Source organism: Gopherus evgoodei, chromosome 4 (assembly GCF_007399415.2).
Source record: "Gopherus evgoodei ecotype Sinaloan lineage chromosome 4, rGopEvg1_v1.p, whole genome shotgun sequence".
NCBI classification, from domain to species: Eukaryota; Metazoa; Chordata; order Testudines; family Testudinidae; genus Gopherus; species Gopherus evgoodei.
The window spans coordinates 151,031,894-151,047,195 of NC_044325.1; the positions used below are offsets into that span (position 1 = coordinate 151,031,894).

The window sequence follows — 15,302 nt, forward strand, 5'->3', positions numbered from 1 at the left end:
AGCCTCTAACCATGCCCATATCCACAGTTCCCAACCCTGACCCCCGTGGGGGGGGTAGAGGCAATGGGGAGGGGCTGCCCCCTGGGGGGGGGTTGCAGATGGGGAGAGGAGTGGTCCGGCCCCAGAGGGGCCCAAAGGGGTAGGGATTACAGTGAAATCAAATGGTGGGGGCAGCCCCAACTTGAGACACCATCCCACACCCCTTTTCTGTCCCCTACTACCCCATGGAGCAAGCCCCGGCCTCACTGCCTGATCACCCTGCTCCTGTAACAGGCCCCCCCCCACTACCTGTTAGCCCCGCCCCCTGCAGCGGGCATCACCCTCGGTACCTGATCCCCTCTGTACAAGGTACCACTAGAGGGTGTTTTGATTGGTGCAGCCCCGCCCTGTTCCTGTTATGATGCTGATGATTGGGCACCGGCCCTCCAGTGGAGGATGGTGATTGGCCGGGGCCGGGCTGAGTCAGGAGAGGGCAGAGACCTAGAGCTACCAGCGCTGGGAGCCAGGACTCCTGGGTTGTATCCCTGCTCTGGGAGGGGAGTGGGGTCTGGTCTGGTGGTTAGAGGGGGGCAGCAGGCAGGGCTCCTAGGTTCTATCGCTGGGTTAGAGCGGGGTGCTCTGAGCCAGGATTCCTGGGTTCTAGCCCAACTTGGGGAGGGGGGGTCTGGTGGTTAGAGGCACGGCAGGGCTGGGGGCTAGGGCTCCTGTGTTCTTTGCTGGCTTGGGGAGGGCAGTGAGGTCTGGGGGTTAGAGTGGGAATGGGGGGCAGCTGGGAGCCAGGACTTCTGGGTTCTATCCCAGCTCTGCCCTGCAGTTGTTCAGAGTCCTGATTTATCCTCCCATCAGTGACCCACACAGGTGTGACCCTACTGGCCTGTGGCCCATGGCTCCGTTGTCAGTGTGAGGATGGGCCTGCCTGGCCTGTGCTGTGTGTTGGTTTGGTTGGGAGGAGACTCCCCCATTGGGTGCCCCCCCCCAGTGAGATGCTCTGAGGGGCAGGGACTGGTGGCTTAGAGCAAGAGCCCAGCACTGCCACTCCCCTTCTAGGCCCTAACCCTGCTGCAGCCAGCAGGGCTTGGCCTGGGCCCCCTTTGTGTGGGGGGGGGGTTGAGTTTAGCTGCCCCAAGCCTTAAACCCTCTAGTTCACCCACTCGGCTCTGCACCACACCTCCCTGACAGCTGTGGTGACCCACAAAGCTTGGTGTCTCTAGGCACTCGGCCCCTCACCCAGCAGCTTTGGAGTCCATCTTGCCTATGTCGCTACCCGTGGGCGCCTTCCCTGGGATGTCTCCTTTTGTGTCCATGTTGTTACCCTGGAAGGTGTTGGTGGCTTTCAACAAACGTGTCTTTGATCTATAAAGTCATAGACCTGGTTAAAGCCAATGGCTGTGCTAAGCACCTGTCTTTCAGGCCAAAGCAATGGAGCAATTACATATCCTTGTGTGTAGTGATAGCTGGAAACAACAGGAAGCCCCTGTCCAAGGCAATGACCCTCATGGCAAAGCTAATCACAAGCTAAGGAATGAGGAGTACTTGTGGCACCTTAGAGACTAACATTTATTTGGGCATAAGCTTTCGTGGGCTAAAACCCACTGGGTTTTCTTGTCATCTGGGTTTTAGCCCACGAAAACTTATGCCCAAATAAATATGTTAGTCTCTAAGGCGCCACAAATACTCCTCGTTCTGTTTCCTGTTATAGACTAACACGGCTGCCCCTCTGAAACAAGCAAAGGAGTTTCTCTGCGATTGATTGCAAAGGTGGGGGGTGGGGCAAGAGAGGGAAACTGATTGGTTGTGGGTGAAATAGCAGCCAGGCAGCGAGAGATGCAGCAGAGAGAGCGGCAGACTTGGACTTCTGAGCAAGGGACCTGGCTCCTGTTTGTTCCTGCTGGGCGCAGGGGACTCTGCCTGCGTTCTCTCCCTGGCTAGAGGGCACAGGAGCAGAGCGCTAAGCCTGGGGCACGGTGCAGCCAGCAGAGGGGGGCAGAGACCCCAAAGGAAAGCCCAAAGCTTAGCCTGGGATGCACAGCAAACACCACCTCCTGCCTGAGTGCATGCTAGGACTGGGAGCAGAAGCCTGTCACTCAGCCACCCCACCCACTCACGTTCCCAGGCACTTGTAACAGGCCAAACCTGTTGGAGCCGCTAACCCGCCTCTTTGCCTGGGGTGGCCCAGCTTGTTCAAGGAGGGGTTGCGACGCACCCTAGGCAGGTCTGAGCAGTGAGAAGAGACATGTGGGTCTAGGAGCCCCCGGGCATCTGGCTCTGATCTCTGCATATAACTCGGGCAGCAGGCCCAAACAGGCCCGAGGAGAGCAGCTGGGACCCATGGGACTCAGCCATCTGACTGCCAGCTCCCCTCCCTGTCCTGGGCCTCTCCCCTGTCCCAGGGCTGGTCCTCATGTCCCATGTTTGTCTTTCTTCCCCAGGGTAGAAGCGACTTTGTCTGTACAAAGTGCAAGCTGGTTTCCATATTAGAAGAGAAGATTTGAGGTCTGGAGAAACAAGTATCGACCCTGCGTTGCATAAGAGAAAATGAAGATTTCCCGGACAGACCTCAGGATATGCTTCTGCTGGCACAACATTCTGAAGAATGAGAGCAGGCTACACAGTGGGGACAGAGGGACGGTGAAGAAATTTTGGCAGCATGTGACCTCCAGAAGAAGAAAGAGGAGCATCCATATACCAGCAATGCAGATACAGGTGAGCAGCCGTTTTCATGTTCTCTCCACAGGTACTAATGTGGAGAATGGACTCGATGATACATCTGAGACAAGGGAGCAGAAGGAGACTCCACCAATAGGAAGGCACGAGATGCAATGTCCTAGGGATGGGGGTTCCACGACCACTGCTCCCAAGAGAAAGAGGAAGGGGGTGGTGGTCGGGGACTGCCTCCTCAGGGGGACTGAGTCATCTATCTGCTGCCCCGACCGAGAAAACTGAGAGGTCTGCTGCTTGCCAGGAGCTAGGATTCACGATGTGATGGAGAGACTGCCGAAACACATCAAGCCCTCAGATCGCTGCCCCTTCCTGCTTCTCCACGTGGGCACCAATGATACTGCCAAGAATGACCTTTGAGCGGATCACTGCAGACTACGTGGCTCTGGGAAGAAGGATAAAGGAGTTTGAGGTGCAAGGTGTGTTCTCGTCCATCCTCCCTGTGCAGGGAAAAGGCCTGGGTAGAGCCCATCAAATTGTGGAAATCAACGAATGGCAACGCAGGTGGTGTCAGAGAAAAGGCTTTGGAGTTTTTGACCCATAGGACGGAGTTCCAAGAAGGAAGAGTGCTAGGCAGAGACGGGCTCCACCTAACGAAGAGAGGGAAGAGCATCTTCGCAAGCAGGCTGGCTAACCTAGTGAGGAAGGCTTTAAACTAGGTTCACCGGGGGAAGGAGACCAAAGCCCTGTGGTAAGTGGGGCAATGGGATACCGGGAGGAAGCATGAGCAGGAGAGTGCAAGAGAGGAGGACTCCTGTCTCAGACTGAGAAAGCAGGACGATCAGTGAGTTAACTTAAGTGCCAGGCAAATTGATTGAAACTGTAGTGAAAAACAGAATTATCAGACACATAGATGAACACAATTTGTTGGGGAGGAGTCAACATGGTTTTTGTAAAGGGAAATCATTACTCACGAATCTACTAGAATTCTCTGAGGGGGTCAACAAGCATGTAGACGGGGGGATCCAGTGGATATAGTGTACTTGGACTTTAAGATCCCTCTTAGGCAAAGTAAACTGTCATGGGATAAGAGCGAAGGTCCTTTCCTGGATCAGTAACTGGTTAAAAGATAGGAAATAAAGGGTAGGAATAAATGGTCAGTTTTCAGAATGGAGAGAGGTAAATAGTGGTGTCCCCTGGGGGTCTGTACAGGGCCCACCCAGACCCCATTTCTTCCCCCTGTGCCTTGGGCATCCCTGCATGGGTCTCTGGCCCTTGCATCCTGGGTGGATCCAGCCTTACAGCCATCCTTGGGGGAGGAGCAGGGCAGTTTTGTCCCCTTCTATGGAGGAAACTGAGGCACAGAGCCAGGAAGGAGCTGGCCCTGTTGTTCAGGCACGAGGGTGGAGCTCAGGAGAACTGGGCTCCCTTCTGGGACCCCTGCCAGCCCTGGATCTCAGAGGGCCTTGCTTTCCATCAGTACATCGGGGATAATAGCCCTGGCCCCCATGTGTGCATGCTGCCCTAGTGGAGGGGCACAGCTCAGTCCTTGCAGGAACAGGGCTTTAGCTGGTCCTGAGGCTGCCAGCCCAGGGTTGGGCACAGTGCCCAGGGCCTTACCACAAGCCTCTCCTGGCTCCATTCACTCACCAGACAGCAGAAGGGCTGAGACCTCCTGGAGCAAGAAGCTGCCCCAGGGCCCAGCCACACTGACACTTCCCCACCAGGTACTATTTGCACTTATTGCATTAGCCACCTGGTGAGCTGGACCCAGTCTGCAGGCCCCAACGCTGTCCACACGGGGCAACCAGGAGACATCAGCCAGCACAGACTCCAACTCGTTCCTGCCTGGGCCTGGATCAGAGCCAGCACCCTAGAGGAGAAAGGCCCCCTGCCCATTCCCTGACCCTTTGAGCCAGCCAGCCCACCCTCCACCCTGGGACCAGATAGCAGCTGGTGTCTCCTAGAGGGGAAAGGCCCCATGTCCCACCCCCCAACACCTGAGCAAGCCCGCCCTCCGCACTCCCCAGGGCTGGAGTGGAGTAGGCGCCCCGTAGAGGGGAAAGGCCCCATATCCCATTCCCTGCCCCCCTGAGCCAGCTGCACGCTCTGGGCCTGGATCAGAGCCAGTACCCCGCAGAGGAGAAAGGCCCTATGTCCCATTCCCTTCCCCTCTTCCCCCAGCCAGCCAGTGCCCCAGCCTGGGGCCGGATTGGAGCAGGCACCCCTAGAGGGGAAAGGCCCTGTTCCAGGCCGGACACCCCACTGCAGTGGCTCAACGAGGGGCGTGTACCTGAGGTGCTGCCCATGCACTCCGGGGTTGAGTGCTGCTGAGGTGGGAGCTTGGCACCTTGCTGGCTTCTCTCAGGGATTTCCTCCAACTCAGCCCTCTCAGCAGTGTTGTTTGCTGAGGGCTTCACCCTGGCAATCCTCGTGGGCGGGTGGCAGCCAATTGGGGCACAGCAGGGAGGGCGGGCTGGCTCCCCGCCTCTGTGGAAACACAAAGCCGGGTGAAAAATGTACAGCAGGGCAGTGCCTCAGAGATGGGGGTGATTGCCAGGAGGTGCTGTGAGCACCCCAGAGAGCTGGGTGCAGCCAACCACACCACTTCATTGGCACCAGCCACAGCCACGCAGGAGCCTGGGGAACACCCTCACACCACCACCCCTGGGACCCTGCCCTGGGAACCCCCCTCCCGTCACACACGCCCCTGGGACCCTGCCCTGGGAACCCCCCTCCCCTCACACACACACCCCGGGACCCTGCCCTGGGAACCCCCCTCCCTTCACACACACCCCCGGGACCCTGCCCTGGGAACCCCCCTCCTCTCACACCGCCCCCCCTGGGACCCTGCCCTGGGAACCCCCCTCCCCTCACAAACACACCCCTGGCACCCTGCCCTGGGAACCCCCCTCCTCTCACACCACCACCCCTGGGACCCTGCCCTGGGAGCCCCCCTCCCCTCACACCACCCCCCCCGGGACCCTGCCCTGGGAGCCCCCCTCCCCTCACACACACACCCCCCGGGACCCTGCCCTGGGAACCCCCCCCTCACACACATACCCCGGGACCCTGCCCTGGGAACCCCGCTCCCCTCACACGCACACCCCTGGGACCCGGCCCTGGGAACCTCCCTCCTCTCACACACCCCCCCGGGACCCTGCCCTGGGAAGCCCCCTCCCCTCACACACACCCCCCGGGACCCTGCCCTGGGAAGCCCCCTCCCCTCACACACCCCCCTGGGACCCTGCCCTGGGAACCCCCCTCCCCTCACACCACCACCCCTGGGACCCTACCCTGGGAACCCCCTCCCCTCACACCACCACCCCTGGGACCCTGCCCTGGGAACCCCCCTCCCCTCACACACACCCCCCCGAGACCCTGCCCTGGGAAGCCCCCTCCCCTCACACACACCCCCGGGACCCTGCCCTGGGAACCCCCCTCCCCTCACACCACCACCCCTGGGACCCTGCCCTGGGAACCCCCCTCCCCTCACACCACCACCCCAGGGACCCTGCCCTGGGAACCCCCTCCCCTCACACACCCCGGGACCCTGCCCTGGGAACCCCCTCCCCTCACCCCACTACCCCTGGGAACCTCCCTCCTCTCACACACACTCCCTGGGACCCTGCCCTGGGAACCCCCATCCCCTCACACACACACCCCGGGACCCTGCCCTGGGAACCTCCCTCCTCTCACACCACCACCCCTGGGACCCTGCCCTGGGAACCTCCCTCCTCTCACACCACCACCCCCGGGACCCTGCCCTGGGAGCCCCCCTCCCCTCACACCACCCCCCCCGGGACCCTGCCCTGGGAGCCCCCCTCCCCTCACACACACACCCCCCGGGACCCTGCCCTGGGAACCCCCCCCTCACACACATACCCCGGGACCCTGCCCTGGGAACCCCGCTCCCCTCACACGCACACCCCTGGGACCCGGCCCTGGGAACCTCCCTCCTCTCACACACCCCCCGGGACCCTGCCCTGGGAAGCCCCCTCCCCTCACACACACCCCCCGGGACCCTGCCCTGGGAAGCCCCCTCCCCTCACACACCCCCCTGGGACCCTGCCCTGGGAACCCCCCTCCCCTCACACCACCACCCCTGGGACCCTACCCTGGGAACCCCCCTCCCCTCACACCACCACCCCTGGGACCCTGCCCTGGGAACCCCCCTCCCCTCACACACACCCCCCGAGACCCTGCCCTGGGAAGCCCCCTCCCCTCACACACACCCCCGGGACCCTGCCCTGGGAACCCCCCTCCCCTCACACCACCACCCCTGGGACCCTGCCCTGGGAACCCCCCTCCCCTCACACCACCACCCCAGGGACCCTGCCCTGGGAACCCCCTCCCCTCACACACACCCCGGGACCCTGCCCTGGGAACCCCCCTCCCCTCACCCCACTACCCCTGGGAACCTCCCTCCTCTCACACACACTCCCTGGGACCCTGCCCTGGGAACCCCCATCCCCTCACACACACACCCCCGGGACCCTGCCCTGGGAACCTCCCTCCTCTCACACCACCACCCCTGGGACCCTGCCCTGGGAACCTCCCTCCTCTCACGCCACACACTCTGGAACCGTGCCCTGGGAACCCCACCCCTCACCTCCCTGGGACCCTGCCCTGGGAACCCCCCTCCCCTCATACCACCCTCCTCCCTGGGACCCTGCCCTAGGAACCCCCGTCCCCTTACCCTCCTGGGATCCTGCCCTGGGAACCCCCTTTCCCTCACCGTCCCTCCCCCCAGGACCCTGCCCTGGGAACCCCCCTCCTCTCACACCACACACTCTGGGACCGTGCCCTGGGAACCCCGCCCCTCACCTCCCTGGGACCCTGCCCTGGGAACCCCCCTCCCCTCATACCACCCCCCTCCCTGGGACCCTGCCCTAGGAACCCCCATCCCCTTACCCTCCTGGGATCCTGCCCTGGGAACCCCCTTTCCCTCACCGCCCCTCCCCAGGACCCTGCCCTGGGAACCCCCCTCCTCTCACACCACACACTCTGGGACCGTGCCCTGGGAACGCCCCTCTCACCTCCCTGGGACCCTCCCCTGGGAACCCCCTCCCCTCATACCTCCCCCCTCCCTGGGATCCTGCCCTGGGAACCCCCTTTCCCTCACCCTCCTGGGATCCTGCCCTGGGAACCCGCTTCCCCTCACCGCCCCCCCCAGGACCCTGCCCTGGGAACCCCCCTCCTCTCACACCACACACTCTGGGACCGTGCCCTGGGAACGCCCCTCTCACCTCCCTGGGACCCTCCCCTGGGAACCCCCCTCCCCTCATACCACCCCCCTCGCTGGGATCCTGCCCTGGGAACCCCCTTTCCCTTACCACCCCCCCCAGGACCCTGCCCTGGGAACCCCCCTCCTCTCACACCACACACTCTGGGACCGTGCCCTGGGAACGCCCCTCTCACCTCCCTGGGACACTCCCCTAAGAACCCCCCTCCCCTCATACCACCCCCCTCCCTGGGACTCTGCCCTAGGAACCCCCCTCCCCTCACCCTCCTGGGATCCTGCCCTGGGAACCCGCTTCCCCTCACTGCCCCCCCCCAGGACCCTGCCCTGGGAACCCCCCTCCTCTCACACCACACACTCTGGGACCGTGCTCTGGGATCGCCCCTCTCACCTCCCTGGGACCCTCCCCTGGGAACCCCCCTCCCCTCATACCACCCCACTCCCTGAGACTCTGCCCTAGGAACCCCCCTCCCCTCACCCTCCTGGGATCCTGCCCTGGGAGCCCACTTCCCCTCACCGCCACTGTGATGAACTAGGAATGATCTTAATGTTTTCTCTGAATACTGTGTTGGTGCCTCAGTGTCCCCATGGCAGTTCTTAAGTATCTGGCAGAGCAAAGGGCCAGTGCACCTAAATGCCTGACACTCTGTCTCTTAGCAACTGATGGCCTGGGCCCCTCCTCTGCAAAGGTGCCAGCTGAAGGTGTTGGAGACAAAGAGATCAGGTTTCCTCCTGGCCTGGGAAAGGAGCTGAGCAGAGAGGAGGGGCTGGAGGGGGTTGTTAGTCTGGAGCTGGCTGAGGGCAGACATGGGGGTCTGGCTCACTGCCCCCCAGAATGGACCCGGCCGAGGGATCCGGTTCGCTGTATCTACAAGCTCTGTTTTAGACCCTGTTCCTGTCATCGAATAAACCTGTTTTACTGGCTGGCTGAGAGTCATGTCTGACTGCGCATTGGGGGTTCAGGACCCTGTGGCTTCCCCAGGACCCCGCCTGGGTGGGCTCGCTGTGGGAAGCACACGGAGGGGGAGAGGATGCTGAATGCTCCAAGGAGAGACCCAGGAGGTGAAGTCGTGTGAGCTTCTTGCCCTGAACAAGTCTGCTCCAAGGAAGAGGAGGCTCCCCAAAGTCCTGACTGGCTTGGTGGGGAGCAGTTCCAGAGCATCGCCCGGTGACTCCGTGACAGCCACCCTCCTGGGACCCTGCCCTGGGAACCCCCCCACCCCAGGATCCCCTCTCCCCTCATCCTACCCCCCCACAGGACCCTGCCCCAGAGGTTGACTTTCCCTGCCCCAGAGGTTGGCTCAGGCAGATTCCCACCGATCATCTTGGCTGGGATTAGTCATCATCTGATTCTGAAAATTGCACACCCTAATAATCCCACAGAATCCTGTGTGCGAGGTGACACAGCTGGGCCCCTGTGTCTATCCCTGCCACCGGCATGCCCACTCCTTGTCCTGCTAATTACTGCTCCTGTAAGCGAGGGATAGTGGCAGTGGTGCCCCAGGTACAGAAGAGAAACTGAGGCACCAAGAAGCAGCCAGGCCAAAATCACCTCCAGGAGCTAATGTCAGGGAAAGAGGGCTCCAGGCACTGCACAGGGGTGAGACCCAGAGGACCTTGCCTTGCTCCCCCAGTGCTCTGCATGGGGAGACCCAGTGTTGCCTATGAATCCCCCCACTATCACTAATCAAGGCTGCCAGCCCTTCCTGCAGGGGTGGGGGGCTCTGCAGGGTCTGTGAATTGCCCAGCACATCTCCTGCAGCCTGCTGTGGGCCAGGATGCAGCCTTCCCCCCCAAAGCTGGGGGCAGACTTACAGCAGCCAAGCCTGGCCATTCCCAACCTTTCCCACTGGTTGCTGATTGAGTTTAACCTGAGTCCCCTGCCTTTCCAGTGTGGACAGGGTCCTGTCACTGCCTCCCCCCCAGGCCCCAATCCCCTGGCCCCCCAGGACTAAGTGCCCAGCTCCTCAAAGGTCTTTCAGCTCCCAACATCCACTGAAATCAAACCCCACCATCCCTTTGAGGGACTGGACCCAAGTTCTTTGCCTTCATTTGCTCTTAATGGCTGTAAATGGCCCAGGGCCATTGGCCCCTGTAGGGCTGCCCTGGGGAGACCTGCCAGTGGCCTCTGCCAGGGGGCCTGACAGCCCCTGCTTGGGGGGGGGGGGGTGCAAAAACGAGAGGGGGGGCAGGTCCCAGGGGGAGGGCAGATCTGACTTAGCACTGAATGGAGGGGGGAATCACCCCCATCAACTGCTCAGGCAGGGGGTGGTCCCAGCTGCCGACCAGCCCGAGCTGAGTGGGAGGCACAGGGCTGGCACACCGGACAGGACGCCAGCCAAGCGGATCGGCAGCATCATGGAGGTGCTGTAAGGCTGGCTCAGTGCTTCCTCCTCACCCCAATGCTGCATCTGCAACACAAGGCCCTTCCAGCCAGGGCGCCTTGGGATCCAGCAGCCTCTGTCACCCCCGGGGGGGGGGGGGTCAGATACAGCAGGGGGATGCAGGAGGCCACTCCTCTGCAGACGCCCAGTGTATTAAACAGGAACTATTTTTTTTAAGAAATCACTCTTCTGCTTATACTGTAACAATAATTTTGATACAAATGTGTTTTAGTCTTAATTTAAAACCAGTGAGAAAAAGTCAATTCATTTTAAACAACGGGGTTATACATTTCACATTTGAAATAGTGTTAAATAAAAAAACTGTTTAATTTATAAGCGGGGGGTCGCATTCAGAGGCATGCTGTGTGAAGGGGGTCGCCATCGCCAATACAAAAAGTTTGAGAACCACTTCTCTAGGGATGGGGCTCTCTGCTGTCAGGGAGAAGGGGAAACCAGCTCTGGTCGGCTTAATTTGCATCAGACTTCAGGCTGGCTTAGCCACAATTCCGTGTGTTGCAGTTTCTCAGGTTTCTGTGTCAATTGTCTAAACGATTGTGCCTGTACTTGGGCCCAGGATAGCGGCATCGTGCTGTGACCAAGGAGAGGGGTCACTCCAAGCCTTTGCTGGTGGACTTTGGTTGGGGAAGGAAATCCTAGCTCGGGCGAGAGGAATAGTTGTATTGCAGAAAGCAGAGGGGTTTTGCCCTCTGTGTAGAAACGGGTTGTCTGTGAGTCTGCGCCTAACCAGCCACGGTAGCTTTGTAGCAGGGCCTGAGAACCCAGGGGAGCAGCAAGAGCCCACAGCTGACTCTGACTCAGTTTGAGTGTGTGCCCTAAGGCGCAGCTGGAGCACCACCTCGTTCCAACTGTCTGTGGAGAAAGCAGGTATGCAGTGGCGAATTTACAAGTACGGGTGTAATTTGATGAGCTGATTGTGCGCTTGGAGGAGCACAAAGTGAAGCAAGGCTCCTGGGAGTGTCAGGTCAGGTAGCGAAGCTAGTAATGAATGCAGCTGTTCTGCACAACTGGCACTTCCACAGGTGGGTCACATTGCATCCCAAGAAGGGGGGAAGTCCAGACCCTCCTAAAATAGATGATCTCGTCCCATGGCCAAGCCCAGGTAATGACAAAGAGCTCCCTCAAGCCCATCCTTGGATTTCGAGTGGGACCCATGAAGCATTGCGGCGCTAGAAGATCCCAGGAATACCACACTGCAATCCACGACGCTGAGTCAACTGCCGCGGCCCCCCATGCAATGAACGAGCGAGCCAGGCACCTTTGAGGGGCAGTGGAGGGTCACCAGACAGCGCTCATGAAAGGGCAGTGGGATTGCGCAGGATAAGCCCTGCAGGAGGGATGCCGCACATGGAGAAGCAGCAAGCTTTGGTCAAGTCACGCTCCGAGCTCAGCAGAGAGACTGATGCTCTGGAGGCAATGAGCAGATCCTGGAGCAGGCCCATCCTATGCCAGGGACTGTGGCTGTGGCAGCCTGGCCAGGGGGCACCCCAGTAGAGGTGCTGAGCTGGCCTCAGCATGAAGCCAGGCTGGAGCAGCAGTGGCACAAAGCTGAGTTAGCCCTGACCCAAGGTATCTTCACGCCACTCCAACAGGCTGGGCAGCAGGTCTGTAGCAGGGCAGAGAGATCTGGACTTGCTAAGGCAGACAGAGGCTTCCCGAATCCGGGAGGGAGGGGAGCAGGGGATGGGCAGGGAGGATCAAGACACACGGAGCTGGGCTTTGCTGGTTTTCTTGTTTGGAAATATACAGAGAGGGACTCTGGATTTTCCCATCTCCTGTAATAGAGAGATCCTTGGGGTCCATGTTCCCTATGGCGCTGAGCGCCTGCAAGGGGGGAGGACCAACTGCCAAGGGGCAGCAGGGGGCACGTTAATGTCCCGAGGTCAGAAATAGGAGCAGGGCAGCAGGAGGGAGCTCTAGTTAGATTTCTTTTAGGGACTGAGCCTGGAGCTTGTTGCTCTCCCAGGCACATGGCAGATGGGTTCAAACAGACATGTGCACACCTGTGCACACCCACGCATCTGTGCCTACACATGTGCACACACCCCCACACCCCTGTATCCACATGCACACACATACACCCACACCTACACCCCCAGGCATGCCTACACCCACAGACCCACACACTCAGGCACACCTGCACCCACATCCACACACCCCTAGGCACACCTGCACCCACACACTCAGGCACACCTGCGCCGACACGCGCACACCCTTAGGCACACCTGCACCCACACACTCAGGCACAACTGCACCCATACCCACACGCTCAGGCACACCTGCACCCACACAAGTTCTCCCAACACCAGGGGCACCCGGCCCCTTTGTAGCGCTCTAAGAGGATGGAAGGTGCTTGCTGCACACACACTCTTACGTGGGGGAAGCCAGACAGCCAGGGAAGCCGTGTACTCTCACTCTCTGCCAAGCCAGCCCCTCAGCTGGGGCTTGTCAGGCTGGGTAGCAGGGCCCTGCCCCAAGTTCCCATGGCCCCTCATGCCCCAGCCCCTCTGCTGAGCTGGCCATTCTGCCCACTGGCTGCCCACACCATCCCAGGCCTGGGCTTTGGAAGCCAGGGCAAGGCCCCAGGCAGATCCCCCCTAGAGCGAGGGCCCGGCCAGTGCCCACCTGGACAGCTGCTTGGCAGGACGCTGTGGGAATCGCCAGGCGCATCCTGGCAGCAGGAACAAAGGCGGGCGATCGAGTTACCAAGGGGCCTTTGGGCAACCCATCCCCCTGCCACTCATTCCCTGGGCTCTGTGCCCAACCTAGCTGTGCTGCCCCAGCCAACCTATCCAGCCCAGCTGAGGCCCCCGCTGCAAAGGCTCTCCCTGCCTTTCCAGCGGGGTCCCCCCATCTCGGCGTCTGCCCGCCTCCTCCTCCACACAATCTCTTGCAGTGAGCTCCCACCCCACCCCTCCTGCCGGGGGGGAGCAGTGACTCCACTAGCAGCTCCCACGCCAGGCCAGTCTCCATGCTGGAGTGCAGGGCCCCTTACCTCCTCACTGCTGAGCCCGCAGGGAAGGGCTTTGCTGATCTGGCACTGGACCCAGCCACCAGCTTCACCTGTCAGCCTCACTGCTGGTTGGATGGCTGCCCGAGACCCAAGTGGGGCAGTGTGGAGTACGTGCTCAGCTGTGGAGACAGAAATGCAGGGGTAACCCACCCTCTGTAGTTGGCCCTGGCATGCCCGCTGCTGGAGTCTGGAGCCCAGATCTGGAGCCCACACTTCCAGAAGGTGCTGATACATTGGAGAGGGGTCAGAGAATGATGAAGGGACCGGAAAACCTGCCTTGGCATGATAGACTCCAGGAGCTCAATCTAGTTAGCTTAACAAAGAGCAGGTTAAGGGGTGAGTTGCTCACAGTCTGTAAGTGCCAAGGTGGTGAACAAATACGTAATAATGGTCTTATCAGTCTAGCAGAGAAAGGCCTAACACGATCCAGTGGCTGGAAGTTGAAACTAGACAAATTCAGCTGGGAAATAAGGTGTAAATGTTTAACTGGGAGGGAAATTAACCATTGGAACAATTTACCAAGGGTTGCAGTGGATTCTCCATCCCTGGCAATATTTAAATCAAGATTGGCCGTTTTTCTCAAAGCTCTGCTCTAGGGATTGTTTTGGGGACGATGTCTGGCCTGTGTTGGAGGATGTCAGACTAGAGGATCACAGTGATACTTTCTGGCCTTGGAATATACAAATCTTCCAGCATGTTACATGGCTCCCTGCTAGTGTCTGGGTCAGAGAGGATAACAACCAACTACTGCAGTCAGCTAGTGCAGCTCCTCCTTGAGTGCAGGTGCCAGGGGTGCGTGTCCCAGGGCTGAAGGGTCTGGGCTCACCCCCGGCTGGCTGCGGGGCCATGTGGTAGGGGGGCAGGGGAGTTGCTGCAGGCTCTGGGCTCACATCTGTGGAGCTGCATGGGGGTTGGTGCAGCTGTACTTAGTGGAATTTCTCACCTGAGTTTTTCTTTTAGGAAATTCCACAGGACCAGGATGTGGCAGAGGTGACCAAGGACGGCACTCGGGCGCTAGGAGATGGCCGCAGCCCAGCCGCCTGGGCAATCTTCCCACTGTCCCTTGCACAATTGCTCCATGATGGCTTGTAATCAGAGGGTCACAGGACCAATTGCCCAGACTCCCACCTCCATTCAGTGCAAAGGAAGGATGGGAACAGGGCTGCTGGTATAACAAGCAGGCTCAGCCGGGCGTTGTGGGCTGGAGGCATGGACCACTGGGTGGGTTCTCTGACCTGTGTGATGCAGAAGGTCAGCCTAGCCGATCTAAAGGTTTCTCCAGGCCTGAACATCTGTGAATCTGTTCAACATCCCTTCAGTGCATGGCCCTCGCCTCTTTTCTGGCACCAGACAGACGAGCCTGCCCTGGATGGGGAACTGAGAACGAAAGCTGGTGGCTGTTCCACCAGACGCAGCCCCGGAAAGGGAATTGGGTAAGCATGCGACTCGCTGCAGAAAGGGAAGTTGGGGCAAGTGAAACCTACCCGAAGCTGCATGGTGTCAGCTGGGTGAGCTGCTCCCACCTGCTGCGAGTGGCTGGCCTTCGCGCTGCAAGCTCACTTCCTGAGCAGGGGCTGATGTTCACTGCATGCGACACCCCTCCAGGGCACAGAGCAGCCAGGCCCCACTGAATACGCCTGCTGCTGCTCGGGGCAGCATGGCAGGAATTTCCCATAATCCTCTGGAGCTGCTCCCATCCTAGCATGCTGTGGAGCAGCACAGGCCCTTCAAGTGGCCAACAAGGGCAGCCCATGGCTGGTTGGAGCAGCTGAGCTTTGTCTGGGGGGATGCCAAGGCCCTGCCCCTAGTTTTAGCTTTAAGTCTCACCCCAGTTACAGCCCCTGCCCTGGAATATTGTTATGACACAAGGGCACTTGCTACTGGTGCAGGGACTCAGCTCCGGCGCTGCCCTTCCATCACCTTAACTCTGCTGCATCTCCTTAACTCTGCCCCTGCAGACTGCTCCTGGGGCTGGGCTAGTGGAGGG

General features: G+C 60.2%; 1 protein-coding gene across 1 annotated transcript in view; it reads right to left on the reverse strand.

Moving 5' to 3' along the window:
• LOC115651067 (aldehyde dehydrogenase family 3 member B1-like) overlaps positions 1–8,457 on the reverse strand; it is a 16,222-nt gene extending 7,765 nt beyond the window's left edge. The window contains exons 1-3 of the mRNA XM_030561926.1: positions 8,418–8,457; positions 4,952–5,148; positions 1,228–1,353 (exon numbers count right to left, since the gene is read on the reverse strand). Of these exons, the coding sequence (XP_030417786.1) occupies positions 1,228–1,304 (77 nt within the window). The 5' untranslated portion in view covers positions 1,305–1,353; positions 4,952–5,148; positions 8,418–8,457. The remainder of the gene's footprint in view (positions 1–1,227; positions 1,354–4,951; positions 5,149–8,417) is intronic.
• Between the last annotated feature and the right edge of the window lie 6,845 nt (positions 8,458–15,302).